Genomic DNA, 27,459 nt, shown 5'->3' with positions numbered 1-27,459 from the left:
TGCGCCCAGCGTGTGAAGGGGGCGTGGCTCACTGAGAAGGAGCAGATAAGATGGCGACGTCCGTGGGGCACCGGTGCCTGGGATTACTGCACGGGGTCGCGCCGTGGCGGAGCAGGTATAGCAGCGCGGAGAGACTGCCTTGGGGCGTGGGGCAACCTGGGCCAAGCTGGGGTCTGGAGAGAGATGTTTCTCTGTCGCGGGCTCGCTCTGAGGCGAGCTCGGGTGGAGACGGAGCCACCTTCACCTCGAGCTTAGGAGCAGGTGCGACTGCTCCTGCGTAGGACGGTCCGGATTTACTTAGGGTGTGGCCTGGAAGCTCTCGCTTTGCCCTTTCCAGCTAGATGGAAGTTGATGAGGGACAAAAACCAGATGAAATAGGCTACCTGCCCGTCTCTTGAGTCGAGGCAGGGCTTTCAGATGTTCAGATGCCATTTTATCATGTGTTCGTTTTCGTAGAAAGAGCGATGTCCTGTGGGAAGGGCACTAGATTGAGTGTCAGGCAACTTTCATTTCTGGATCTTAGTCTTTGAAGCTCGAGGATTAGGTTAGGTAATCTCAAAACAATCTGTTATGGGGCTAGAGTCTTGGTTACCCTTGTGACCCCCAGCTGTTAGGTTCTTAGAAATGTGGGAGACTTGAGGCGTCTTCTAAGTCCAGTTGTCTCTTTTTGGAGTTAATGAGATTGAGGCTCCGAGAGAGGGAGAGATTTGCTCAAGTTCACCTAGCCAGTTTGTAGCAGAGCCAGGACCCCCATCAAAGTACCCCCTCACGCGACGATCTTTCTCTCAGGCTGCCCACCGTGAGGGCAGTTGTTATACAGAAAATAGCTTAGAGCATTTGGACCGTCGGAAAATGGATTAAAATGTTGTAGCTGTGATTCAGAGTCGGCTGCCTGGTGTCATTTCAAAGAGCTAAGATTTAAGAGATGCGCCATACTTGTGTGTTTCCTACAGGGTTCATTTTGTCAGCGTTGATCAGAGGATAACTTACTGTTTTGGGAGGAGACGGACACTGGATTTGGACTGAGGGAACAGAAACCATCATTGGTCTTGTTATGAAAGCGACACTCTTTCATCATTAACTGTACAGAAATGATTCTCCCTCAGGAGAGGGCTCTGCATTGTGGTGGTAACTGTTAGAATTTGGGCAGGAGGCTTTGTTTTCAATGTTATTACCAGGCGTGCTGTTTATGCGTCAACCCTGAATTCATTTAAAGTGTGTCACAGGCTGGGCGCGGTGGCTCACGCCTGTAACCTCAGCACTTTGGTAGGCCAAGGTGGGTGGATCACTTGAGGTCAGGAGTTCGAGACCAGCCTGGCCAATGTGGTGAAACCCTGTCTCTACTAAAAAATACAAAAATTAGCCGGGTGTGGTGGCAGGCACCTGTAATCCCAGCTACTTGGGAGGCTGAGGCAGGAGAATTGCTTGAACCTGGGAGGCGGAGGTTGCAATGAGCCAAGATTGCGCCACTGCAGTCCAGCCTGGGCGACAGAGTGAGACTCTGTCTCAAAAAAATTAAAAATAAATAAAATGTGTCATGAATTGGAAGGACTGAAATGAGACACTCTTAAAAATTTTGTTGTTGTTGTTGTTGTTATTTGTTTTGGAAGTCAGAGCCTCACTCTGTTGCCCAAGAGGGAGAGCAGTGGTGTGATGATGGCTCACTGCAGCCTCCACCTCCTGGTCTCAAGCAGTTCTTCCACCTCAGCCTCCTGAGTAGCTAGGACCACAGGTGCACGCCACCCTGCCCAGTTGCATTTTTTTTGGGGGGAGCATGGAGACAGGGTTTCACCATGTTGCCCAGGCTGGTGTCGAACTCCTGGGCTCAAGTGATCCACCCACTTTCACCTCCCTAAGTGCTGGCATTACAGAAGTGAGCCATCGCAGTCCACCTACAATAATTTTTTTAAATGATGAGAGGAGGCTATGCCTCAGTCACCATCATTACAAGGGAAAGAAAAACTATATTTTAGTACCAGCGTAGACAGATAAGACTAGACTTAGATGCAGTGGGTGAGAGAGATGAAGATTTGGGTACAATAAGAAGCCTTAATTTTCAAAGGTATTCTATATCAAGATAGAAACGATATTAATACACAAACCAAAAAGATAACATTTCTGTGGGTTTTTAGTAAACCAGTGACTATTTGTGAGACATGTAAATGAAAACCTTATATTTCAGATAAGTTTTTCAATAACTGGGTGATGTGTGACAGGTGATAGATAACATCTTGGGTGATAATTTAGGGCCATGTTTCCCAAACTCATTCGATGAAAGAATGGGCTGAATGGGCTGGGATGCTTTTTAGAGATTCCTTGGGAGTCTCTCTGAGCCTGCTGTAGTTTGGGAGGCTGGCTGATTTAAAAAAAAAAAAAAAAAAAAAAAAAAAAAAAAGCCAGGTGCGGTGGCGCATGCGTGTAATCCCAGTACTTTGGGAGGCCAAGGTGGGTGGATCATGAGGTCAGGAGATCGAGACCAGCCTGGCCAACATGGTGAAACCCCGTCTCTAACAAAAATTAGCCGGGTGTGGTGGCATGTGTCTGTAGTCCCAACTACTCAGGAGGCTGAGGCAGGAGAATCTCCTGAACCCGGGAGGCGGAAGTTGCAGTGAACCGAGATCACGCCACTGGACTCCAGTGTCCGCAACAGAGCGAGACTCTGTCTCAAAAAAAAAAAAAAAAAAAAAAAAAGATTCCAGATATGCCCCCATCCTACTGCCAATTTCAGATTCAGTAGATATAAGTTGGGGCTCTGGCAACTGTAGTTTTTACAGGTGATTCTTAGGTTCAGGCAAGTACGGACAGTAGCACCTAGGAAGTAGTTTCTTGTGCATGACTTCCATCAGAAATATTTATGGCATCCCTACCACTGCAAACCACAGTGTCAAGGGACCATAGAGAAGGGAGAAGAGAGAAGGGGGAAGAAGCGAATGAAGAATTTAAAAACATTTGAAATAGGACTTGTCTTCAAGGAACTTTACTATATACTTGTAATACATGGTGGAATACGGGATAAAGCCTTCAAGAGGTCTGTCAGTTCTGTTTTAGGAGAACTTTCACAGCTTTAGAAAGCAAGGGAGACATAAGGACTATAGGCAAAATGTTGCTACTAGGGTTGATGTTAAAAATGTCTTAGGCCTGGGTGTGGTGTCTCACACCTATAATCCCAGCATTTTGGGAGGCTAAGGCGGGTGGATTGCATGAGCTCAGGAGTTCAAGACCAGCCTGGGCAACATGGTAAAACCCCATCTGTACAAAAAACACAAAAATTAGCTGGTCATAGTGGTGCATATGTGTAGTCCCAGCTACCTGGGAGGCTGAGGTAGGAGGATTGCCTGAGCCCAGGAGGTTGAGGCTGCAGTGAGCCAAGATCATGCCACTGCACTCCAGCCTGGGCAACAGAGTGAGATCCTGTCTCAAAAAAAAAAAAAAAAAAAAAAAGAAAAGAGAAAAAATAGTGCAACTGGCCAGGTGTGGTGGCTTACATCTGTAATCTCAACACTTTGGGAAGCTGAGGCAGGAAAATTGCTTGAGCCCAAGAGTTCGAGACCAACCTGAGCAACACAGTGAGACCTCCTCTCTACAAAAAATAGCTGGGTGCACGTCTGTGGTCCCAGCTACTTGGGAAGCTAAGGTGGGAGGTTCACTTGTGCCCAGGAGGTCGACGCTGCAGTGAGCTGTGATTTCACCACTGCATTCCAGCCTGGGTGACAGAGTGAGACCCTGTCTTAAAAACAAACAAACAAACAAACAAACTTATAACCAGGACACCATGGAGACAGATTAGTGAGAGTGAATGCTGGTCATAGATGATTGATATGACCATCCCAGTGTATGTCAGCTGAATATCAACTCTTACTTTTAATAATAACAATGTAACTAGGTACCAGGCCCTGGGCTAAGGTTTTGCATGATTGTCTTCTAATGAGGTGAGTTTTGTTTTTGCAAGTGGAGAAACTGAGGCTTAAGATTAGTTAAGAAATTTCCTAAGGTCACACAGCTGCTAAGAAGTGGCAGAGCTGAGATTTGAGTTGCACAGGCAGACTGGAGTGCTCAATTGTGGGCTTTAATTGCCTACTTGCAGGATGCGATGTAGAATGCATGTAGAAGAGACATCTGTTTGAACCCATCCATTCATCTTTCTGGGGCATACTCTCACTATTGAGACTGAAGGCCAGTGAGATCACAGATAAACCCCCGTGTTCATCAAGGTATACATACGGTAAACAAATAACTGAATACATGCAGAATCCATTCATTTTGGGTAATGAGAGATGCCATGAAGAAAAAGAAAGCAAGATAATTAGAAAGTTAGTGCTCAACAGAAAGACAGACTTTGCATGTTCTCACTTATTTGTAAATTAAAACAGTTGAACTCATGGAGATAGTAGAAGGATGGTTACCAGAAGCTGGAAAGGGTAGTGGGGGGATGGGAAGAAATGGGGATGGTTAATGGGTATCAAAAAAAATAAAATGGGCCGGGCACAGTGGCTCACGCCTGTAATCCCAGCACTTTGGAGGCCCAGGCGGGTGGATCACCTGAGGTCAGGAGTTCAACACCAGCCTGGCCAACAAACCCTGTCACTACTAAAACTACAAAAAAATTTAGCCGAGCTTGGTGGTGTGCTCCTGTGATCCCAGCTACTCAGGAAGCTGAGGTAGGAGAATTCCTTGAACCCGGGAGTCAGAGGTTGCAGTGAGCTGAGATTGCACCATTGCACTCCAGCCTGGGCAACAGAGCAAGACGCCGTCTCAAAAAAATAAATGAAATAAAATGAATAAGACCTAGTGTTTGCTAGCACAACAGGGTGACTATAGTCAAAAATAATTTAAAATTATTACATTTAAAAATAACTAACAGGCTGGGCGCGGTGGCTCACGCCTGTAATCCCGGCACTTTGGGAGGCTGAGGCGGGTGGATCACGAGGTCAGGAGTTCAAGATCAGCCTGGCCAAGAGGTTGAAACCCCATCTCTACTAAAAATACAAAAAATTAGCCAGGCATGGTGGTGGGTGCCTGTAATCCCAGCTACTCGGGAGGCTGAGGCAGAGAATTGCTTGAACCCAGGAGGCGGAGGTTGCGGTGAGCTGAGATCATGCCGCTGCACTCCAGCCTGGGCGACAGAGCAAAACTCCATCTCAAAAAAACGAAACAAAACACTAAAAGAGTATAATTGAATTGTTTGTAACACAAAGCTTAAATGCTTGAGGGGATAGATATCCCATTTACCTAATGTGATTATTCCACATTGCATGCCTGTATCAAACTAGCTTATGTAACACATACATATATATATACCTACTACATACCCAGAAAAGTTTAAAAAACAATTAAGAAGTTAGTGCTCAAGAGGGCCAACTCTTGGGCATACAGTGCTCAGGAAAAACCGCACTGAGGAGGTAACATTTGAGCAGAGAACTAAATGATGAGGGAGTGAGCCACATAGGAGAGGGGTGTGCCCAGCAGAGCAAACAGCAAATGGAGGAGTGTGGAAAGGGGCACATGTGGTGTGGACAAGGAGCGGCAAGAGGAGTGAGTGAGGAGGAAGAGAGGGAAAGTAGCTAGGGATCTGAGAGGCTGACAAGATGTGGGATCTTGTCTTTCTGTTTTATTTATTTATTTATTTATTTATTTTCGAGACGGAGTCTTGCTCTGTCACCCAGGCTGGAGTGCAGGGTGTGATCTCGGCTCCCTGCAACCTCCGTCTCCCGGATTCAAGCAATTCTCCTGCCTCAGCCTCCTGGGACTATAGGCGCTGATCACCACACCTGGCTAATTTTTGTATTTTTAGTAGAGATGGAGTTTCACCATGTTGGCCAGGCTGGTCTCGAACTCCTGACCTCGTAATCTGCCCACCTTGGCCTTCCAAAGTGCTGGGAGTTCTCACAGGCATCAGCCACCATGCCTGGCCTTTATTTTTTGTTTTTTTCAGACAGAGTCTCACTCTGTCATGCCCAGGCTGGAGTGCAGTGGTGTGATCTTGGCTCATTGCAACCTCCACCTCCCGGGTTCAAGCAATTCTCCTGCCTCAGTCTCCCAAGTAGCTGGGATTATAGGCCACCACCATCACACCTGTCTAATTTTTTGTATTTTTAGTGGAGACGGGGTTTCACCATATTGGCGAGGCTGGTCTCAAACTCCCGACCTCAGGTGATCCACCCGCCTCAGCCTCCCAAAGTGCTGAGATTACAGGCATGAGCCACTGAGCCTGGCCAGTGGTAGTTTTCATTGCCTTGGCAGTGGATTGAATGTGGATGATGAGAAAGAAAGGACTTAAAAACGAGTCCTGGGCTGGGTGCAGTGGCTCATGCCTGTAATCCCAGCACTTTGGGAGGCCAAGGTGGGTGGATCACTTGAGGTCAGGAGTTCGAGCCCAGCCTGGCCAACATGGGGAAACCCTGTCTCTACTAAAAAAATACAAAAATTAGCTGGGTGTGGTGGCTTGCGCCTGTAATCCCAGCTACTTGGGAGGCTGAGGCAGAAGAACTGCTTGAACCCAGGAGGCGGAGGTTGCAGTGAGTTGAGATCACGCCACTGAACTCCAGCCTGGGTGACGGAGCGAGACTCCATCTCAAAAACGAAACAAAACAAAACAAACAAAAATGAGTCCTGGCCTGGTGCAGTGGCTCACGCCTGTAATCCCAGAACTTTGGGAGGCTGAGGTGGGAGGATCACTTGAATCCAGGAGTTTGAGACCAGCCTAGGCCAGATGGCAAGACCTTATTTATCTCCACAAAATATTTAAAAATTAGCCAGGTGTGCTGGTGCACACCTGTAGTCCTAGGTACTCAGGAGGCTGAGGTGAGAGGATGCCTTGAGCCCAGAAATTTGAGGCAGCAGTGAGCTGTGATCATGCCACTGCACTTGAGCCTGGGCAGCAAAGCGAGACCCCATCTCTGGAAAAAAAAAAGGGGGGGGTTGTACCTGAGTGGCTGGATGAACGGTGGTACCTTTTTTTGACCTGGTGTGTTAATTATAGTAATATTGGTACTGTAACAGATAAATTCCAGCATTCTCAGTGGCTTAACGCTATAGAAGTTTATTTCTCACTCTTGTAAAGCTGCATTGGGTGCTCCTGATTGGCAGGGCAGCTGTTCTCCAAGCAATGTTCAGGGACCCAGTCTCCTGCCATCTTTTTTTTTTTTTTTTGGAGATGGAGTCTTGCTCTGTTACCCAGACTGGAGTGCAATGGTGTGATCTCGGCTCACTGCAACCTCTGCCTCCCAGGTTCAAGCAATTCTCCTGCCTAAGCCTCCCGAGTAGCTGGGATTACAGGTGCACACCACCATGCCCATCTAATTTTTTGTATTTTAGTAGCTACTGGGTTTTACCGTGTTGCCCAGGCTGGTCTCAAACTCCTGAGCTCAGGCAGTCCCTCCACCTTGGCCTCCCAAAATACTAGGATTACAGGTGAGAGCCACCACACCTGGCCTTCCTGCCATCTTTTAATACTTCCCACAGTCGGCATGTTTGTCTGCATCAAGCTGGTTGGTGGGGGTAAGCTTGGAGGTGAATGCCTGGGAAGCCTGAATGATCCTCAGATTTCATTGGTTCACACTCAGTCTCATGGCCACACCTTGCTGCATGGGAGGCTGGGAAATGTAGTCTAACAGGTGTCCAGAAGAGGAAGTGCATTTGATAAACATCTGGCTAGTCTCTGCTATGGATAGAGAACTCTGGGGCAGGAGCAGATTGAAGGTGAGTTAGAGAGGGTCAGAAATCCTGTCTTCTACAGACTCAGTTTGAGCGGACTCAAAATGGGGCCATTGGGTAGCTGGCCCCTGGGGGAGCAATGAAGGAGTCATCAGTGGATGGTTCTTTAAAGCCATGGGACTGGATAAGCATCTCTGGGGAGAGTGCATAGGTAGAGAAGAGATCTGAACCCTGGGCATGGCCAGAATCCACAGTGAGGAAGCAAAGGAGAATTCACAAATAGAGACTGAGAAGAAACCAGAGAAATAGGAAAAAAAATCACGGTCCCAAAAGCCCAGTGAAGAGTGTTTCAAGGAGAGAAGGATCAACTGTGTCATGCTGCTGAGACGTCAAGTAAGATGAGACCTGAGATGTGTGTGTGCATTGGTGTTGGCAACATGCAGGTTGTTGGTGACCTTGATGAGGTGGTGTGATAGGAACAAAACCTTACTGAGTGGGACTAAGAGAGGCTGAGAGGTGAGGAAGTGGTGACAGTGAATGGAGAGCTCTTTTTAGACTTGGAATGAAGGAGAGCAGAAAAGTAGGGAGGACCAAAGAATGATAGCATGGTAGACAGTGTTTGTGTAAGACTGAAGAAATGACAGCATTCATATGAAAATCGGGACGATCCCGTAATAAGATTCTCCTGCCTCAGCCTCCTGAGTAGCTGGTACTACAGCGTGTGTGCCACCACACCTGGCTAATTTTTGTATTTTTAGTGGAAATGGGGTTTCACCATGTTGGCCAGGCTGGTCTTGAACTCCTGACCTCAAGTGATCCACCCGCCTTGGCCTCCCAAAGTGCTGGGATTCCAGTCATGACCACCATGCTCAGCTAGGTGTTTATAAGTCAAGGAAATTTTATGTGAAAAAAGGGAAGTACCTAAATCTGATGTACCAAACTGATGTAATGAAGCATTTCCCAGTATTTGTTCCAGCATCTGGGGCTACAGCGGTGGACAAAAGGCTGAGCTGTTTGTTCTTGGGCAGGGTTCATGAGGGGGAAGATGGATATGCAAAACAAACCACCTGAGTGCCCTGCGTCCAGTTACGGTGGATACATAAATGATCATCTCCCATTCCTATTTCCTCCTGTCAGACAAAGCCTTGTTAATCAGTCTGCAAACATTCTTTCAGTTAGGGAAAACACAATGCGGCAATGTACAGAACACAATTTATCCTTTAGTCAGTTTTTGCACTTCTTGTTAAAATTCTGTTTAGAAAGCAGGGTTTTAGGCTTTTTGCTGTGGCAGTGGGAGTATCCAGTCTAAGAAATGAACATTGTTCAGAACTGAAAGAACTTTCATATACTGAAATATATCCTTCATTGTGTTAATAGCTGTACATCTGTCTGGCCTTGGGGGTGGTGCTTGTCATGGTAAGATGCTTTTTCTCCTTGTCTGCCTATAGGAGAATCAGATTCATCATGTTAGCTACAATAGTGCTATGCTGCAAGGGTGGTGTGGTTTTTGTTTTTTTTAAGACAGGGTCCTACTCTGTCACCCAGCCTGGGGTACAGTAGCGTGTTTTCGGCTCACTGTGACCTCTGCCTCCTGGGTTCAGGCGATCCTCCCACTTCAACTTTTTGGTTAGGTAGGACTACAGGCACATGCCACCATGCCCGGCTAATTTTTGTATTTTTTGTACAGATGGGGTTTCACCGTGTTGCCCAGGCTGGTCTTGAACTCCTGGGCTCAAGCAATCCTCCCACCTCGGCCTCCCACAGTGCCAGGATTATAGTTGTGAACCACAATGCCCAGCCTGGCAAGGGGGGTGTTTGTTTTGTTTTGTTTTGTGATTCTCCTGCCTCAGCCTCCCGAGTAGCTGGTACTACAGCGTGTGTGCCACCATGCCCGGCTAATTTTTGTATTTTTAGTAGAGATGGGGTTGCACCATGTTGGCCAGGCTGGTCTCGGACTCCTGACCTCAAGTGATCCACCTGCCTCGGCCTCCCAAAGTGCTGGGATTTCAGGCGGGAGCCATCATGAGTGCTTAGCCAGGTGTTTGTAAGGCAAGGAAATTTTATGTGAAAAAAGGAAAGTACCTAAATCTGATAACGTTTGTAGGATATCTATATAAGACATAACTTGGGCCAAGTGCTGTGGCTCACACCTGTAATCCCAGCACTTTGGAGGGCCGAGGCAGGTGGATCACTTGAGGTCAGGAGTTTGAGGCCAGCCTGGCCAACGTGGTGAAACCCTGTCTCTACTAAAAATACGAAATCAGTCAGGTGTAGTGGCATGCGCCTGTAATTCCAGGTACTCAGGAGGCTGAGGCATGACAATCGCTTGAACCTGGGAGGTGGAGGTTGCAGTGAGCCAAAATCCGCTCCAGCCTTGGTAACAGAGTGAGACTCTGTCACAGACACACACACACACACAAAAGACATAACTAAATATCCACGAAAGTAAATATTACAGTGTGAAAGTAATAAATGCAATTCTATTTTTCACAAAAATATCAATTTAGACATTTATAATAGAGTGAATTATTCTATCATAAAGAGTTCCAAGGAAAAAAAATGTTTATTGACACAGATACAGTTTTTTAACTTTAGATTTCAGGTCAGTATTTGGTGAAACTGAAGTGATATCTGAACTGAAAGTGAGATATATTTTCTCTTTGATTAAGGGGAAACTCAACTAAAAACTCATTAATGCTTTGCTTGCTGGCATAGTCATTTATTGCCACTGGGAATATGTCTTATTTCTTCAGGCAAAGATGAAACAAAGAAGAGAAACTAACTGAACCAGAATAGTATTTTCCTTTTTTTTTTTTGAGACGGAGTTTTGCTCTTGTTGCCCAGGCTGGAGTGCAATGGCACGATCTCAGCTCATCTCAACCTCTGCCTCCCGGGTTCAAGTGATTCTTCTGCCTCAGCCTCCCAAGTAGTTCGGATTACAGGCATGTGCCACCACACCCAGCTAATTTTGTATTTTTAGTAGAGATGGGGTTTCTCCATGTTGGTCAGGCTGGTCTCGAACTCCCAACCTCAGGTGATCTGCCCGCCTCGGCCTCCCAAAAAAAACCCAAAAAACCTTTTTATTGGGAAATAGTTTCAGGCTTACAGAAAGTTATAAAAATAGTACATAGAATTCCCAAATACGTTTTACCCAGATTCCTCAAATGTCAGCCCTATTTGCTTTATCGTTTTCCATCTCTGTTTATATGTATATGTGTGTGTATACATACACATTTTTTTCCTGAGACACTTGAGAGCAATTTGCCAAGTTGATGACCTTTTGCTTTTAAGCCCTTTTCTAGGCTGGGCCTGGTGGCTCATGCCTGTAATCCTAGCACTTTGGGAGGCTGAGGCTGGTGGATCACATGAGATCAGGAGTTTGAGATCAGCCTGGCCAACATGGTGAAAACTCATCTCTACTAAAAATACAAAAATTAGCTGGGTGTGGTGGCGGGCGCCTGTAATCCCAGCTACTAGGGAGGCTGAGGCAGAAGAATCGCTTGACCCCGGGAGGCGGAGGTTGGAGTGAGCCAAGATTGCGCCACTGCACTCCAGCCTGGGTGACAGAGCAAGTCTCTGTCTCAAGAATGAATGAATGAATAAATAAATAAATAAATATTTCAGTCCTTTCCCTACAAGGACATTTTCTTATCTACAGTACAGTTGTCAAAACCAAGACATTTACATTGCTACAATATTGTTATTGAGTGTTTAAATTTTGCTGATTAATCCAGTAATTTTAATTTTAAGAATAATATTTAATGGTTCATTTTTGCTTGGTTATAGCCTCCATCCCTGTGAGATCACTGCCCTGAGCCAATCCCTACAGCCCTTACGGAAGCTGCCGTTTAGAGCCTTTCGCACAGGTAAGGAGCAATTAGAGATGGTGGTGACCCTCTCTGTGCCTCAGTTTGGTCATCTGTAAATTGGGATAAACATAGGGTTGTTGTTAGAGTTAAATGAATTAGAATGTGGAAAGTACCTGGCATGCAGTTATCACTGAAGCGTTAGCTTTCCTTTTTTTTTTTTTTTTTTTGAGACAGTCTTGATCTGTCACCCAGGCTGGAATGCAATGGTGCAATCTCGGCTTACTAAACCTCCACCTCCTGGGTTTAAGCAATTCTCATTCCCCAAGTAGCTGGGACACAGATGTGCACCACCACACCTGGCTAATTTTTATTATTAATTTTTGTTGTTTTTTTGTATTTCAAAGACTGCATGCATACTGGCTAATTTTTGTATTTTTAGTAGAGATGAGGTTTTGCTATGATGCCCAGGCTGGTCTCAAACTCCTGGCCTCAAGTGATCTGCCCACCTTGGCCTCCCAAAGTGTTGGCATTACAGGCCTGAGCCACCATGCCCGGCCTCATTATGTCTTTTTGATTATAGCCATTCCGATGGGTGTGAAGGGGTCTCATTGTGGTTTTGATTTGCATTTCCCTGACTACTAATAATGTTGTATTAGTTTGCTAGGGCTGCTGTAACAAAGCAACACAAACTGGGTTGCTTGAACAGCAGACATTTGTCTCATTATTCTAGGGCTAAATGTCTGAGATCAAGGTGTCAGGGTTGCTTCCTTTGGAGGGCTGTGAGGGAGAACCCGTTCCATGCCTCTTGCCTAGCTTCCAATGTTTTGCTGGCAATCTCTGGCATTCCTTACATATAGAAGCATCACTCCAATCTCTGCCTTCAGCTTCACCTGGTATTCTCCATGTGTGCATGTCTGTTTCTAGATTTTCACTTTTTATAAGGACACCCATCATATTGGATTTGGACACACCTTGGCAACCTCATTTTATTTTATTTATTTATTTACTTATTTATTTTTTGAGATGGAGTCTTGCTCTGCCGCCCAGGCTGAGTGCAGTGGCGCGATCTCAGCTCACTGCAAGCTCCGCATCCTGGGTTCACGTCATTCTCCTGCCTCCACGTCATTCTCCTGCCTCAGCCTCCCGAGTAGCTGGGACTACAGGCGCCCACCACCACGCCTGGCTAATTTTTTGTATTTTTAGTAGAGACGGGGTTTCACCCTGTTAGCCAGGATGGTCCCGATCTCCTGACCTCGTGATCTGCCCGCCTCGGCCTCCCAAAGTGCTGGGATTACAGGCCTGAGCCACCGTGCCCCGCCTGCAACCTCATTTTAACTTGATGATCTCTGTAAAGACCCTCTCTCCAACCAACTAAGGGCACCTTCTAAGGTACTCAGGGTTAGGACTTCAATATAAGAGTTTTGGGGAGTTTTCAGCAATTTAACGCATAACAGATATTTAACCTCTGTCTTTTCTTGTGCTTATTGGCCAGTGTATTTTTCCTTTGGACAAAGGTCTATTCAAATCCTTTGCACATTTTGATTGATTGATTGAGAGAGTCTCACTCTGTTGCCCGGGCTGGAGTGCAGTGGCGTGATCATAGCTTACTGTAACCTTGAACTCTTGGGTTCAAGCGTTCCTCCCACCTCAGCCTACCTAGTAGCTGGGACTATAGGCTATAGGTGCAAGCCGCTGTGCCTGGCTATTTGTCTTTTTACTGTTGACCTGTAAGAGTTTATGAGATTTTGCATTTGAGAGAGAATACCAGTGCCTGATCAAAATTGGGCCTCCATTATAAAAGCAAGATCAAAGAGCCCTGGGTGAGAAATGGTGTTTGGCTTCAAGTTCTGGACCTGTTGGTGACCACCTGGGCAACCTTGATTCGTTTCTTGACCTCTTTGTGATTCAGTGTTTTCATCTTATTAATACATTTTGTGACTGCGGCGGCAGTTGAGGTGCATTGTAATTCTATAGGAAAGATGCCTGTCCTGTACTTACTGACAGAATTTGGAGACAGGAGGGTCTGAGTAGTGGCCCAAGGTTGCACCTGCCTGCTAGATATGTTGTGAGGGTCCAGTCACCTTTACTGAGGGCTGGAGTGCAGTGGCGCAATCTCGGCTCACTGCAAGCTCCGCCTCCCGGGTTCATGCCATTCTCCTGCTTCAGCCTCCCGATTAGCTGGGACTACAGGTGCCCGCCACCGCGCCTGGCTATTTTTTTTTTTGTATTTTTAGTAGAGACGGGGTTTCACCGTGGTCTCGATATCCTGACCTCGTGATCCGCCTGCCTCGGCCTCCCAAAGTGCTGGGATTACAGGCGTGAGCCACGCGCCCGGCCCTCTACTGAGGGCTTCTGAGGTGCGCTGACTTTTCCTGACCCTCCTGTTGGTGCTGTGTTTGCATGACTCTTTCCTATTCCTGTCTCCCAGGCTCAAAATTGTCCTGTTTTTTTATTACAGATGCCAGAAAAATCCACACTGCCCCTGCCCGAACCATGTTCCTGCTGCGTCCCGTGCCCATTCTGTTGGCAACAGGTGGTGGGTATGCAGGGTACCGGCAGTATGAGAAGTACAGGGAGCGAGAGCTGGAGAAGCTGGGATTGGAGATTCCACCTAAACTTGCTGGTCACTGGGAGGTAGGAATGAGGCGGAACTGCCTTGGGTTCTCGTCCAGCAAACTTTGTCTGTCACTTTTCCAATTGTTCCAAAGTTGAAATGTTTGAACAAGTCAAATATGCTTTCTTGGAACTCATGTCTCCAGTAGGTTTTGGCCAGATACAGGAGTTATAACTTTGGTGTCAAGTCAAGCTTGTCCTCTGTCGCCAGACCTTACCCTGGTCTCCCCAAGGGTTCTGAGTAGAAATTTCTTGCTGTTGAAGTCTCAGAGCGTATGTCTTGAATTGGTGCTGACATCCTGGCTGTTCTGCTATTCTTGCCCTTGTTAGTCAGAAGAGGGCTGACACTGTTGAGCTTTTGTGATGTGGATTAGTTCTCACCAGGAACCAGACAGAAATAATCAAATTCCTTTGTCATTATTGCTCAAAATGCTTCCTTCCATCATAGTCACACGATAGGGGCAGTCTGCATTATTGTGGAATGCACGATACATAAGGAAACATCTTGTTCATCTGTGCTTCCCATGTCCCAGGATGATTCCTGACTCGGAGGAGACATTCAGTAAATTGTGAAACTGGATATAAAGGTGTAAGTTTAACAATTGCCTTTTTTTTGCAGCCATAATTTAACAAATAAAAAATCTGAAATATCAAAGGACCAGTAATAGGTCTCAATATTCTGGGCAAAAGAGGGGGTGACAGTTGAGGCTTTGTGATATGTGGAATGCAGTGGTGATCCACTCCATTTTGCTAATCCAGATCAGCTGAATCTCTTCTAACAGGACATACGGTGACTGGGACATTAGGATGCTGAAGGCAAGTCTCAACCACGTTCCACGGTAGCTGTGTCAACTGGGACATGTCACTTTCTGCCTGTTCTCGTGTCTTTAACAGTAGAACAGCAGGTTGGGTTCGAACATGACTCTGAGATTCCATCCAGCTCTAACACAATTTATCTAGGAGTATTTGCTGCCATTGGCATTACATGCTACATTATAGGTTTCCTTCCAAAATCCTTTTTTGGACTTTAATTTTGACATTTTCTTCCAGTAGAATCTAGTATACAGACTTCACCTGATTTCTAACAGTCCTGTAAAACCGTGACTTAGTCAACTGGCCATACAGATCCAGCTGTGGGAGTTACCCTAAGAGATATCTGTCTGCTCTTGCCCCGTATGTCCATGTGCCTACCCTTTGGCCTGTTCGTACACCTTGGGCTTTGTGATAACCTACCTTAAACAAAAAAAAAGTTTTCTGGTACTATATCACAAATTCCTTTTGGTGAAGGGTAATTATGTAGTAGGTGAGTCACACTTTCAAAGTATGCTGCACTCTGTTCCCTATGGCATTGCTGGTTTCCCCTGTAAACATCATTCTCCATTAGATTAGTAGATTAGTAAAGTACTTGTAAAGTGTAGGTAGCACGTGACTGTTACTGCATGACCCCCCTCGAGTGTTAAACCCAAGCTGACATCTTCCTGACCTTGGGGATTTTTGAGGCTGACTCACCCTGTGACGAGCTTGCATGCTTTCAAGAAATTCCCACACACTTCAAAGGTTTCCCAAGAGAATATAAATTTGGAAGAAACCTGCCACTTCCAAAATCATAAAAGACCAATGCCAGTAGTTTTTTAGTATCTGCTGTTTATGTAATTGGGGTTATTGCCATACATAGTTTCAGACCTGGAAGATGGTTGTAAAGAGGACAGGGTTGATTAACTCATAAGTCCCAGGGCCTGGAAAGTGACAGGACACTGGAGTGGAGTGGCCTAATGCAGTGTGAGGTCTCAAAACACCTATTGGTAAAGAACTGGGCTTAAGTTAGATACTCTTCTTGATTGAATAAAATGGTCACAGAACCACTCCTTGATGTTCTTTTTCTTTTTTTGTAGATATGAGGTCTTGCTCTGTTGCCCAGGCTGGTCTCAAACTCCTGGGCTCAAGCGACCCTCCTGCCTCAGCCTCCCAAAGTGCTGGGATTACAGGTGTGAGCCACTGTGCCGGCCACTCCTGGATTTTCAAGTGGGACTCCAACACTTCATTTTATGAGGGGGAAGTGGTCTGGACTTGGAGTTGACATTGGAGTTTGAGTATCCCTTATCCAAAATGCTTGGGACTGGAAGTGTTTTGGATTTTTTTTTGGATTTTTCAATATTTGTATGTATGTGTATATATATACGTATATATATGTATATATACGTGTGTATATATATATTATATATATATACGTGTATATATATATATTATATATATACAAGTATATATATATATTATATATATATATACACGTATATATACATATATATACTGAGATAACTTGGGGTTGTGACCCAAGTCTGAACACAAAATTTATTTATTTTATTTAATTTATTTTGTTTTTCTTTTCTTTTCTTTTTTTTTTTTTTTTAGACGGAGTCTCACTCTGTTGCCCAGGCTGGAAGGCAATGGTGCAATCTCGGCTCACTGCAACCTCCGCCTCCCTGGTTCAAGCTTCTCCCACCTCAGCCTTCCCAGTAGATGGGATTACAGGCAGGCACCTGCCATCATGCCCAGCTAATTTTTATATTTTTGTAGAGACAGGGTTTCACTGGCTGGGCGCGGTGGCTCACGTCTGTAATCCCAGCACTTTGGGAGGTTGAGGCGGGTGGATCACCTGAGGTCAGGAGTTCGAGACAAGCCTGGCCAACATGGTGAAACCCTGCCTCTACTAAAACTAAAAAAAAAAAAGAGACAGGGTTTTACCATATTGGCCAGGCTGCTCTCGAACTCCTGACCTCAGGTGATCCGCCTACCTCGGCCTCCCAAAGTGTGTGGATTATAGGTGTGCGCCACCGCACCCGGCCAATTTATTTATTTGAGGCAGGGCCTTGCTCTGTCACCTGGGGCTGGAGTACAGTGGCACGATCACGGTTCACTGCATCCCTGACCTCCTAGGCTCAAGCCATCCCCCCACTTCAGCCTTCTGGAGTAGCTGGGAATATAAGCGTGTGCCATCCTGCCTGGCTAATTTGTTTGAATTTTTGTGGAGACAGGGGTCTCATTTATGTTTTAGATATACCTTCTACACATAGCCTGAGGGTAACTTTATACAATACTTTAAATAATTTTCTTCATGAAACAAAGTTTTTTTCTTTTTTTTTTTGAGACGGAGCCTCACTCTGTCGCCCAGGCTGGAATGCAGCGGCATGATCTCGGCTCACTGCAACCTCCACCCCCGGGTTCAAGTGATTCTCCTGCCTCAGCCTCCCAAGTAGCTGGGATTACAGGTGCCTATTACTGCGCCAGCTAATTTTTGTATTTTTAGTAGAGACAGGGGTTCACCCTCTTGGCCAGGCTGGTCTTGAACTTGTGACCTCATGATCCACCCGCCTCAGCCTCCGAAAGTGCACAGATTACAGGCGTGAGCCACCATGCCTGGCCAAAACAAAGTTTTGACTGTGACCTGTCACATGACATCAGATGTGGAATTTTCCACTTGTTGGTGTCATCTCAGCACTCAAAAAGTCTCTGATTTTGGATGTTCAGATTAGGGATACTCAACTATATAAATTTTTAGGAATGGCAACAGGTTGAGAGGGAGAGTGTTGAATGGCTGCCTGGGGCCTGGTCCTAATCCCACCTCTGGTTCCACCTAATCACTGTCATCACAAATGAAAAATGTGAGATTTTCCAAATGTAGCTGATATCAGAATTGTTGGGGAGCTTTAAAAATTATGAATTTGAGGCTGGGCGCGGTGGCTCATGCCTGTAATCCCAGCACTTTGGGAGGCCGAGGCGGGCGGATCATGAGATCAGGAGATCGAGACCATCCTGGTTAACACGGTGAACCAGGAAGACTCCATCTCAGAAAAAAAAAAAAATATGAATTTGAATTCCTTAACTCCTAGAAATCTACAAAGTTTGGGCTAGGCTCAAGATCTGTGTTTTCCAGGAGCCCTGTAGGTGATTCTGATGATAAGCCAGCTTGAAGAACCAAAGGCAGATGAGCCCTACCTAGTGTTCCCTTCAGGGCTACAGTTTTTTGTGTTTTTTTGTTTTTTTTTTTGAGACAGAGACTCGCCCTGTCACCCAGGCTGGAGTGCAGCGGCACAATCTCAGCTCACTGCAACCTCTGCCTCTTGGGTTCACGCCATTCTCCTGCCTCAGCCTCCTGAGTAGCTGGGATTATAGGTGCCTGCCACCAGGCCTGGCTAATTTTTTGTATTTTTAGTAGAGACGAGGTTTCACCGTGTTAACCAGGATAGTCTCAATCTCCTGACTTCGTGATCTGCCTGCCTTGGCCTTCCAAAGTGCAGGGATTGCAGGCTTGAGCCACCATGCACAGCCACTAATTTTTGTATTTTTTTGTAGAGATGGGGTTTCGCCATGTTGCCCAGGGTGGTTTCGAACTCCTGAGCTCAAGTGATTCACCCACCTTGGCCTCCCAAAGTGCTAGAATTACAGGCATGAGCCACTGTGCCCAGCCAGTTTTAGGTGTTTTTTTTTTTTCCCTCAGAGACAGGGTCTTACTGTGCTGCTAAGGCTGCAGAGTAGTGGCGTGATCATATCTTGCTACAGCCTTGAACTCCTGGGTTCACATGTTTCTTTCACCTTAGCCTTCCCAGTAGTGGACTATAGGTGTGTGCCATTTCGCCAGGGTAGTTTTATACTTAAGTCTTTTATCCATTTTGAATTAATCTTTATTTACGGTAGAAGAATCCAACATCATTCTTTTGCATGTGGGTATCCAGTTTTCCCAGCATCATTTGTTGAAAAGATTATCTTTTCTCTATTGAGTGGTCTTGGCATGCTAGTGGAAATCAGTCTTATTCCCTGTTAAATGACGGAGATGATATAGCAAACACTATGACAGAATGTTGGAAAACAGGGGACATGATGAATTCCCACGCCTTCTCGCCATGTGACTGTGATTGCTTAATCATGAGCTTTGTTTTTTATGCATTCACTTCCTGTCTTTGTGTCTTTTTTTTTTTTTGAGACGGAATTTTGCTCTTGTTGCCCAGGCTGGAGTGCGGTGGTGCAATCTCGGCTCACTGCAACTTCCGCCTCCTGGGTTCAAGCAATTTTCCTGCTTCAGCCTCCCAAGTAGGTAGGATTACAGGTGTGTGCCACCACACCCGGCTAATTTAGTATTTTTAGTAGAGACAGGGATTCTCCATGTTGGTCAAGCTGGTCTTGAACTCCCGACCTCAGGTGATCTGCCTGCCTCGGCCTCCCAAAGTGCTGGGATTACAGGTGTGAGCCACCACGCCCGGCTTTTTTTCTTTCTTCCTTTTTTTTTTTTTTTTTTGAGACTGAGTCTCGCTCTGTCTCCCAGGCTGGAGTCCAGTGGCATGATCTTGGCTCACTGCAACCTCCGCCTCCCGGGTTCAAGTGATTCCCCTGCCTCAGTCTCCCAAGTAGCCAGGACTACAGGTGTGCACCACCACGCCCAGCTAATTTTTGTATTTTTAGTAGAGATGGGGTTTCACCGTGTTAGCCAGGATGGTCTCAATTTCCTGACCTTGTGATCCACCTGCCTTGGGCCCCCAAAGTGCTGAGATTACAGGCATGAGCTACCACACCTGTCCTTTTTTCTCTATTTTTAAATTGATTCAACTGTTTTTTTCTTTTTTGAGGCAGGCTCTTGCTGTGTTGCCCAGACTGGAGTGCGGTGGCAGTCACAGCTCACTGTAGCCTTAACCTTCCGGATTTAAGCAATCCTCTCACCTCAGCCTCCCAAGTAGCTGGGACATGGTGCACAGGCGTGCACCACCACCACACTCAGCTAATTTTTTATTTTTTGTAGAGATGGGATCTCACTATGTTGCCTAGGCTGGTCTCAAGCGATCCTCCCACCTTGGCCTCCCAAAGTGCTGGGATTCCAGGTATGAGCCACCCTGGAGCCACTCTTGGCTCTTCCTCAGTGGTGACAGGCGCCCAGGTCCTGAAGTCTCTGGTTGCCACTGAGGCTTTACCACCTCAGTTGAGTCTGGTATACTGGTGGTCTTTGCCACCATGAGTAATGTTGCAGAGCATACCTTTGCACATAAAGCCTTTTCCTTATGATGAATGCCGAGGTGTAGGATTGCTGCCTGAAAGGGTATGGACACATTTATGGTTTGTGGCATGCATTTGGCTTCTAAAACAATCGGAGTGTTTCCCCCTTATCCAAGGTTTCATGTTCCTGCAGTCTGAAAATATTAAATGTAAAATTCCAGAAATAATTCCTAAGTTTTTAAATTTTATTATTATTATTATTTTTTGAGATGGCGTCTCACTCTGTCACCCGGGCTGGAGTGCAGTGGCGCGATCTCAGCTCACTGCAAACTGCACCTCCCGGGTTCAAGCAGTTCTCCTGCCTCAGCCTCCTGAGTAGCTGGGATTACAGGCTTGTGGTACCACACCTGGCTAATTTTTTTTGTATTTTTAGTAGAGATGGGGTTTCACCATTGTTGGCCAGGCTGTTCTTGAACTCTTGACCTCAGGTGATCTGTCCACCTCAGCCTCCCAAAGCTGGGATTACAGGTGTGAGCCATCACACCCGGCCACAATTCCTAAGTTTTAAATGTCTCCCTGTTCTGAGTAGCATAATGAGCTCTCTCTCCCACCTAGGATATGAATCCTCCCTCTGTCGATTGTGACCTCAGTGTCTATACTGCCTGCCCATAAGTCACTTAGTAGCCATCTCAGTTATCGTGTCAGCTGTCGTGGTATTCGGGTGCTTGTGTTCAGGTCACCCTTATTTGGCTTAATACTGGCCCCAAAGTGCAATAATAGCAATTCTGGCAATTTGGATTGCCAAAGAGAAAGTGGTAAAGTGCCTTCTTTAAGTGAAAAGGTGAAAGTTTTGGACTTCAGAAGGAAAGAAAAAAAATCATATGCTGATTTTGATAAGATCTATGGTAAGAGTGAATCTTTTATCCATTAGTTGAGCATGATGTCAAGGTGGGTGGGTCACCTGAGGTCAGGAGTTAAGACCAGCCCGACCAACATGGTGGAACCCCTCTTCTACTAAATACAAAAAATTAGCGGGGAGTGGTGGTGCATACTTTTAATCCCAGCTACTTGGGAGGCTGAGGCAGGAGAATCGCTTGAACCCAGGAGGCGGAGGTTGCAGTGAGCCGAGATTGTGCCATTGCACTCCAGCCTGGGCAGCAAGAGTGAAACTCCAACTCAAAAAAAAAAAAAAACAAAAAAAACGGGTGTGGTGGCTCATGCCTGTAATCCCAGCACTTTGGGAGGCCGAGGCGGGTGGATCACCTGAGGTCAGGAGTTCAAGACCAGCCTGGCCCACATGGTGAAACCCCGTCTCTACTAAAAATACAAAAATTAGCCAGGCATGGCAGCAGGCACGTGTAATCCCTGCTACTCAGGAGGCTGAGGTGGGAGAATTGCTTGAACCCGGGAGGCAGAGGTTGCAGTGAGCCGAGATCGTGCCATTGCACTCCAGCCTGGTTGACAGAGCAAGACTCCGTCTCAAAAAAAAAAAAACCAAACCGAAACAAAAAGGATGTTTTTATGTTAAGTTTTTATTTCACAGAATGATGTCGCTAGAAAGGGTAGCTTGAGGCCTGTAGTGGTGGCTCATGCCTCTAATCCCAGCACTTTGGGAGACTGAGGTGGGTGGATCACTTGAGCTCAGGAGTTTGAGACCAGCCCAGGCAACATGGTGAAACCTCGTCTCTCCTAAAAATAAAAAATCAGCTGGTGTGGTGGCGTGGGCCTGTGGTCCCAGCTACTTGGGAGGCTGAGGTGGGAGGATTGCTTGAGCCAGGAGGTAGAGGTTGCAGTGAGCTGAGATTGTGTGCCACTGCACTCCAGCCGGGGTGACAGAGCAAGACCCTGTCTCAAAAAAAAAAAAAAAAAAAAAAAAAAAGTAGCTTGAAATCGTGTTCTGGAAAGCTGCTTGCTGAGCTGCTCAGGTTGAAGACCCAGAGTGTTCCTTTTAGTTCCATTTAGCCCCGTCGCGTGGAGTGTGCACAGCTTGAATAATGCTTTTTGGCTTCCAGAGTGCTATTCCCTTGAGTCCCTGATTCAACCTGTGGCCCATCAGTGGGCAGAGGTGATTTTCTGCAGGGCACCAAGGGCACTCTTGAAGGCAGGAGCTCAGGGACTGCTGAGAAGTAGAAGAGCCGCTTCTCTGAGTTTCTTTTCAGGAACTCATGATGTCCTGGGAACACTCTTGGTTCATGGCCTGAGTGTTCACCTGGGGTCCGCAAGTGTGGCTTGTGGCTTTGGCTGTTGACATAGAGGCCTGTGCTCAGAGCCGCGGTGAGTGAGCACAGACAGAGAGTGGATGGCTACCAGGTACAGATCTGTTGTTTATGGATCCATAGTTTATACTGCTGCAGTGGTCATATGTCCTGCCTTTGTGTGGCCGTTGTGATTTCAGATATGCTGCCTATTTGTCCCCAAAAGTCATAAAAAAATCATTCAGCAATCATGTCATATTGCCTGTTGCCTCTTTTCCTGAGATTGACAAATACTGTTTTAGATGATATCTCAAATTTTTGGTTACAAAACATCTAACTGAAAATATACATTTTCAGCTAGGCATGGTGGCTCATGCCTGTGATCCCAACACTTTGGGAGGCTGAGGTGGGAAGATTGCTTGAGCCCAGGAGTTCATGACCAGCCTGGCAAGGCAAGACTCTGTCTCTACAAAAAAATACATTAAAAAATTAGCCAGGGGGCCAAGAGCAGTGGCTCACGCCTGTAATCCCAGCACTTTGGGAGGCCGAGGCAGGCAGATAACCTGAGGTCAGGAGTTGGAGACCAGCCTGGCCAACATGGTGAAACCCCGTCTCTACTAAAAATGCAAAAACATTAGCTGGGCGTGGTGGCGGGCGCCTGTAATCCCAGCTAATTGGGAGGCTGAGACAGGAGAATCGCTTGAACCTGGCAGGCGGAGGTTGCAGTGAGCCGAGACCGCGCCATTGCACTCCAGCCTGGTCAATGAAACTCTGTCTCAAAAAAAAAAAAAAAAAAAAGGAAAAGAAAAATTAGCCAGGGGTGGTGGTGTGTGTGCCTGTGGTCCCCGTTACCTGAGAGGGTGAGACAGGAGAATAGCTTGAACCTGGGAGGCGGAGGTTGCGGTGAGCTGAGATCATGCCACTGCACTCCAGCCTGGTGACAGAGCGAGACGCTGTCTCGGGGGAAAAAAAGGAAAAAAAAGACAGGCTCTCACTCTGTCGTCCAGTCTGGAGTGCAGTGGTGTGAGCAGGGCTCACCATGGCCTCGACCTCCCAGGCTCAGGTGATCCTCCCACTTCAGCCGAAACTGCGCCATTGCACTCCAGCCTGGGCAATAAGAACCAAACTCTATCTCAAAAAAAAAAAAAAAAAAAGAAAACACGGAAAAGAAAAGAAAAACCAGTCAGGGGTGGTGGTGTGTGCCTGTGGTCCCAGCTGCCTGAGAGGCTGAGGCAGGAAGATCTCTTGAGCCCAGGAGTTTGAGAGCAGCCTGGGCAACATAGCAAAACCATGCCTCTACAAAGAAAAAACCATTAGCTAGTAGTTGAGACAGAACTGGTTTTTGTGGCAGAGGCTAGGGAAGGATGAGGGCAGATCTCTGAGGGGAGGAGTGGCCTGTGGGTGTCCTCACTACCCGTTTTGCCTCTCTTAGGGCAGCTGTGTCATTTCCTCTCCGCCGGTCGTCTTGGCCAACAAGCATTTCTCCCGCTTCCCTGTTCTCCCCACTTCCCCACTTCATCCCCCTTCATCCCCCTTCCCCGCCCCTCCACAGACCCAGGGCATTTGGTGGACACTTTTGCTTGCAGTTAGTCAGGTCAAGTGGAGGTGAGTTTCCCATGGGGCAGGGGCTTGACAGCAGGGGTGGCCGTCCAGATTCTCCAGAAGGGATGTGGGGCTGCTGTTGTGACTGGACCTGCCCCACATCTTTGGGCCTGAGCTGTGCCCAGTCACAGCATCCTGAGTTCCTTTGTGTTGCCTCTGCCCTGTGGATCTAGGTCTTGGGGGAGGGCTGGTTTCATCCTGGGGCCACCACCACCTGGCAGCAGCCCCACAGCCAAGGGCAGGCACAGCCAAAATACATCTGCTTGGGTGGCCACAGAGCAGGGCCAGGCTCTCCTGGCCCAACGGTTTGGAGGACAGAGGGCCTGGCCCGGGGGGAGGCACTTGCTCAGCTTGCGGCTCCCACGCCAAAGGCAGGGCGGCCTCTGGGTCTGTCTGGGGCCGAGCCTTATTTCTGGAAGCACATGGATCCTCCTTCCTTGCCACTCAGTCTAAATGTTTAGGTTACAAACATTCTGAGTGAGAAATTTCAGTCAGAGCTTGTAATGTGTAGGACGTGACATTAGGGAGTGAAGAGCTTTCCTCTTCACTGATTCAAGATGGCCAGTGCCGGGTGAGGGGAGCGGGACACTTGCTTCTTCAGAAGAGTGGATCCAAAATTTGACCTCTTCCCCAGACCGAGTCAGCATGGGAAGTGCTTTCACAAAAGCAGAGATGCTTTTCTGTAGCTTTCACTGTTTCTTCTTTGCTCTGGAAAATGGAGGATGAAGGAGTTCTCAGGTCCTCAGTCACTGGAGTAAAGTGACATGCACGTCCCAGCGTGAGTGCCTGAATGGGGCTCTCAGGTCTGAACAGAACACCCCTGTGGCTCCCGCCAGCTGGTGCAGGAGGAAGCACAGAGGAGGGTCGGGTTGAGAGTGGCGTGAGACCAGGGTTAGATGACTGTTGCCAGTTTAGGGCCAATGAGAGATTTTTAATGGTAAATATGTAATCTCTTTTTCAAAAAAACAAAAAACCACAACTTTTCCTTTTTTGAGACAGGGTCTTGCTCTGTTGCCCAGGCTGGAGTGCAGTGGTGTGATCATGGCTCACTGCAGCCTCAACCTCCCGGACTCAAGCGATCCTCCCACCTCAGCCTCCTGAGTAGCTGGGATTACTGGTGTGCACCACCATGCCCGGCTAATTGTTATATATATATATATATATATATATATATATATATTTTTTTTTTTTTTTTTTTTTTTTTTTTTTGGTAGAGTTTTGCCATGTTGCCCAGGCAGGTCTCAACCTCCTGGGCTCAAGTGATATGCCTGCCTTGGCCTCCCAAAGTGTTAAAATTATAGGCGTGAGCTACTGCACCCAACTAATATGTAATCTTTTTAAAAAAAAGGGAAAAGGTTGGGCGTGGTGGCTCATGCCTGTAATCCCAGCACTTTGGGAGACCGAGGTGGGCAGATCACGAGGTCGGGAGTTCAAGACCAGCCTGGCCAACATGGTGAAACCCCGTCTCTACTAAAAATACAAAAATTAGGCTGGGCGTGGTGGCTCATGCCTGTAATCCCAGCACTTTGGGAGGCTGAGGCGGGCAGATCACAAGGTCAGGAGATCGAGACCATCCTGGCTAACACATTGAAACCCCGTCTCTACTAAAAAATATACAAAAAATTAGCCGGGCGTGGTGGCGGGTGCCTGTAGTCCTAGCTACTCGGGAGGCTGAGGCAGGAGAATGGTGTAAACCTGGGAGGCGGAGCTTGCAGTGAGCTGAGATCGCACCACTGCACTCCAGACTGGCAGAGAAAGCGAGACTTCGTCTCAAAAAAAAAAAAAAAAGACGAAAAACTAAAAAAACAGAAATTAGCCGGGCTTGGTGGTGGGTGCCTATAATCCTAGCTACTTGGGAGGCTGAGGCAGGAGAATCGCTTGAACCTGGAAGGTGGTTTTGTTGTTTTGAGGCATGGCCCTAGGGGCTTGTGGCAAGGGCTGAGGTGTTTGGGGAGCAGCAGTGCAGGAAAGGCCTTACTCAGCTGGGCTTGCAGGGACGCTACTCCTGCCTGAGCGCTGCTTCCTTGTTTCTAGCCTCCGTTTAGAATTAAAAAAAAAAAATGTGTAGTACAGTATTCCAATTCATCAAAAGGAATAAAGACAGATCAGCCTGTCTGATCTGCCACCATCAGCCTAAGCATAAGGCAGGACCCTGTGAAGTGGCCTGTGTCCTTCTTCTCTCCCTGTCCCCTGCCTGGAGCCCCATGGGCCTGTGCTCAGCACGCGTCCCGGCACCGCGGTGTACCTGGTGGTGGGCAGTATCGGACATGTTCTCCATGTTGGTGAGCCATGTACATGCTGTAGCTTTATTATTCTCATCTATAAATAGGGCCATTCACGCCCTCATAAAGTTGTTAAATAAGAGTGATGTGTATGTAAATACCTGGCCCCATGCTGGCAGGGAGTGGAGCTTTAGTAAGTACTATTTTACTTCTTACCTAATAGGTGTGAGTGTGGAAATGGGCAAATAGTCAAGTTGACAGGGAAGCAGAGCCTCCTGCCCCAGTGCCACCTGAACTCCTGTAGTGTTCTTATGCCACTGGAACTGGCTGGCAAGGGCCAGCTCTGACCTCAGAGAATTGTGGGCTCACTCTAGGGCAGGAGGAGATCGCAGAGGGCGGAACGGTGGCTCACACAGCCATGCCCCCAGGTGGCCCAGGGCCCACTTGGGAGCTACCTCCAATGGCTTTGAGCGGTCAGTGTGTGGACGAGCGGAGGGACCGTGTCTCAAGAATATGTGGAACTCAGTGGGGCATGGTGGCTCACGCCCGTAATCCCAGCACTTTGGGAGGCAGGCAGATCACCTGAGGTCAGGAGTTTGAGACGAGCCTGGCCAACATGGTGAAACCCCATCTCTACTAAAAATACAAAAATTAGCCCAGCGTGGTGGCAGGTGCCTGTAGTCCCAGCTACCTGGGAGGCTGAGGCATGAGAATTGCTTGAACCCGGGAGGCAGAGGTTGTGGTGAGCCAAGATCATTCCACTGCACTCCAGCCTGGGGGATAGAGTGAGACTCTGTCTCCAAAAAAAAAAGACATGGAACTTAAACCCAAGGCTAAACTTCTGGGCTGCAAGGAATCGAGGGATGGCCGACTCAAGATACCTGCGGCCCTGGGTGAAGCTGTCTGCCAGGTGTCTCTACCTAAAAGCAGTTTTGTTTTGTTTTGTTTTTTTGAGACGGAGTTTCACTCTTGTTGCCCAGACTGGAGTGCAATGGCACGATCTCAATTTATTGCAACCTCCACCTCCCAGGTTCAAGTGATTCTTATGCCTCAGCCTTCTGAGTAGCTGGGATTACAGGCGCGTGCCGCCACACCCAGGTAATTTTGTATTTTTAGTAGAGACAGGGTTTCACCATGTTGGCCAGGCTGGTCTTGAACTCCTGACCTCAGGTGATTCGCCCACCTCAGCCTCCCAAAGTGCTGGAATTACAGGTGTGAGCCACCATGCCAGGCCTAAAAGCACTTTTTCTTTTTTTCTTTTTCTTTTTTTTTTTTTGAGGTGGAGTCTTGCTCTGTCACCCAGGCTGAATGCAGTGGCGATCTCAGCTCACTGCAACCTCTGCTTCCTGGGTTCAAGCAATTCTCCCACCTCAGCCTCCCGAGTAG

General features: G+C 47.2%; 1 protein-coding gene across 6 annotated transcripts in view; it reads left to right on the top strand.

Moving 5' to 3' along the window:
* The window catches only part of PISD (phosphatidylserine decarboxylase), a 43,738-nt gene continuing 16,279 nt past the window's right edge, over positions 1–27,459 (top strand). For 2 of the 6 annotated variants that reach the window (XM_054470430.2, XM_054470417.2), the window contains exons 1-4: positions 23–115; positions 954–1,128; positions 11,440–11,519; positions 13,921–14,096. In XM_054470430.2, coding sequence (XP_054326405.2) covers positions 13,956–14,096 — 141 coding nt within the window. In that variant the 5' untranslated portion in view covers positions 23–115; positions 954–1,128; positions 11,440–11,519; positions 13,921–13,955. Of the gene's footprint in view, positions 116–953; positions 1,129–11,439; positions 11,520–13,920; positions 14,097–20,750; positions 20,960–23,692; positions 23,855–27,459 lie in introns of those variants that run through there. The other 4 variants (XM_054470418.2, XM_054470428.2, XM_054470422.2 and 1 more) reach the window with 4 other exon arrangements.

Source organism: Pongo pygmaeus, chromosome 23 (assembly GCF_028885625.2).
Source record: "Pongo pygmaeus isolate AG05252 chromosome 23, NHGRI_mPonPyg2-v2.0_pri, whole genome shotgun sequence".
NCBI lineage: Eukaryota > Metazoa > Chordata > Mammalia > Primates > Hominidae > Pongo > Pongo pygmaeus.
Note: the sequence above shows the minus strand (reverse complement) of the source record. Positions and strands in the feature narration are given on the sequence as shown.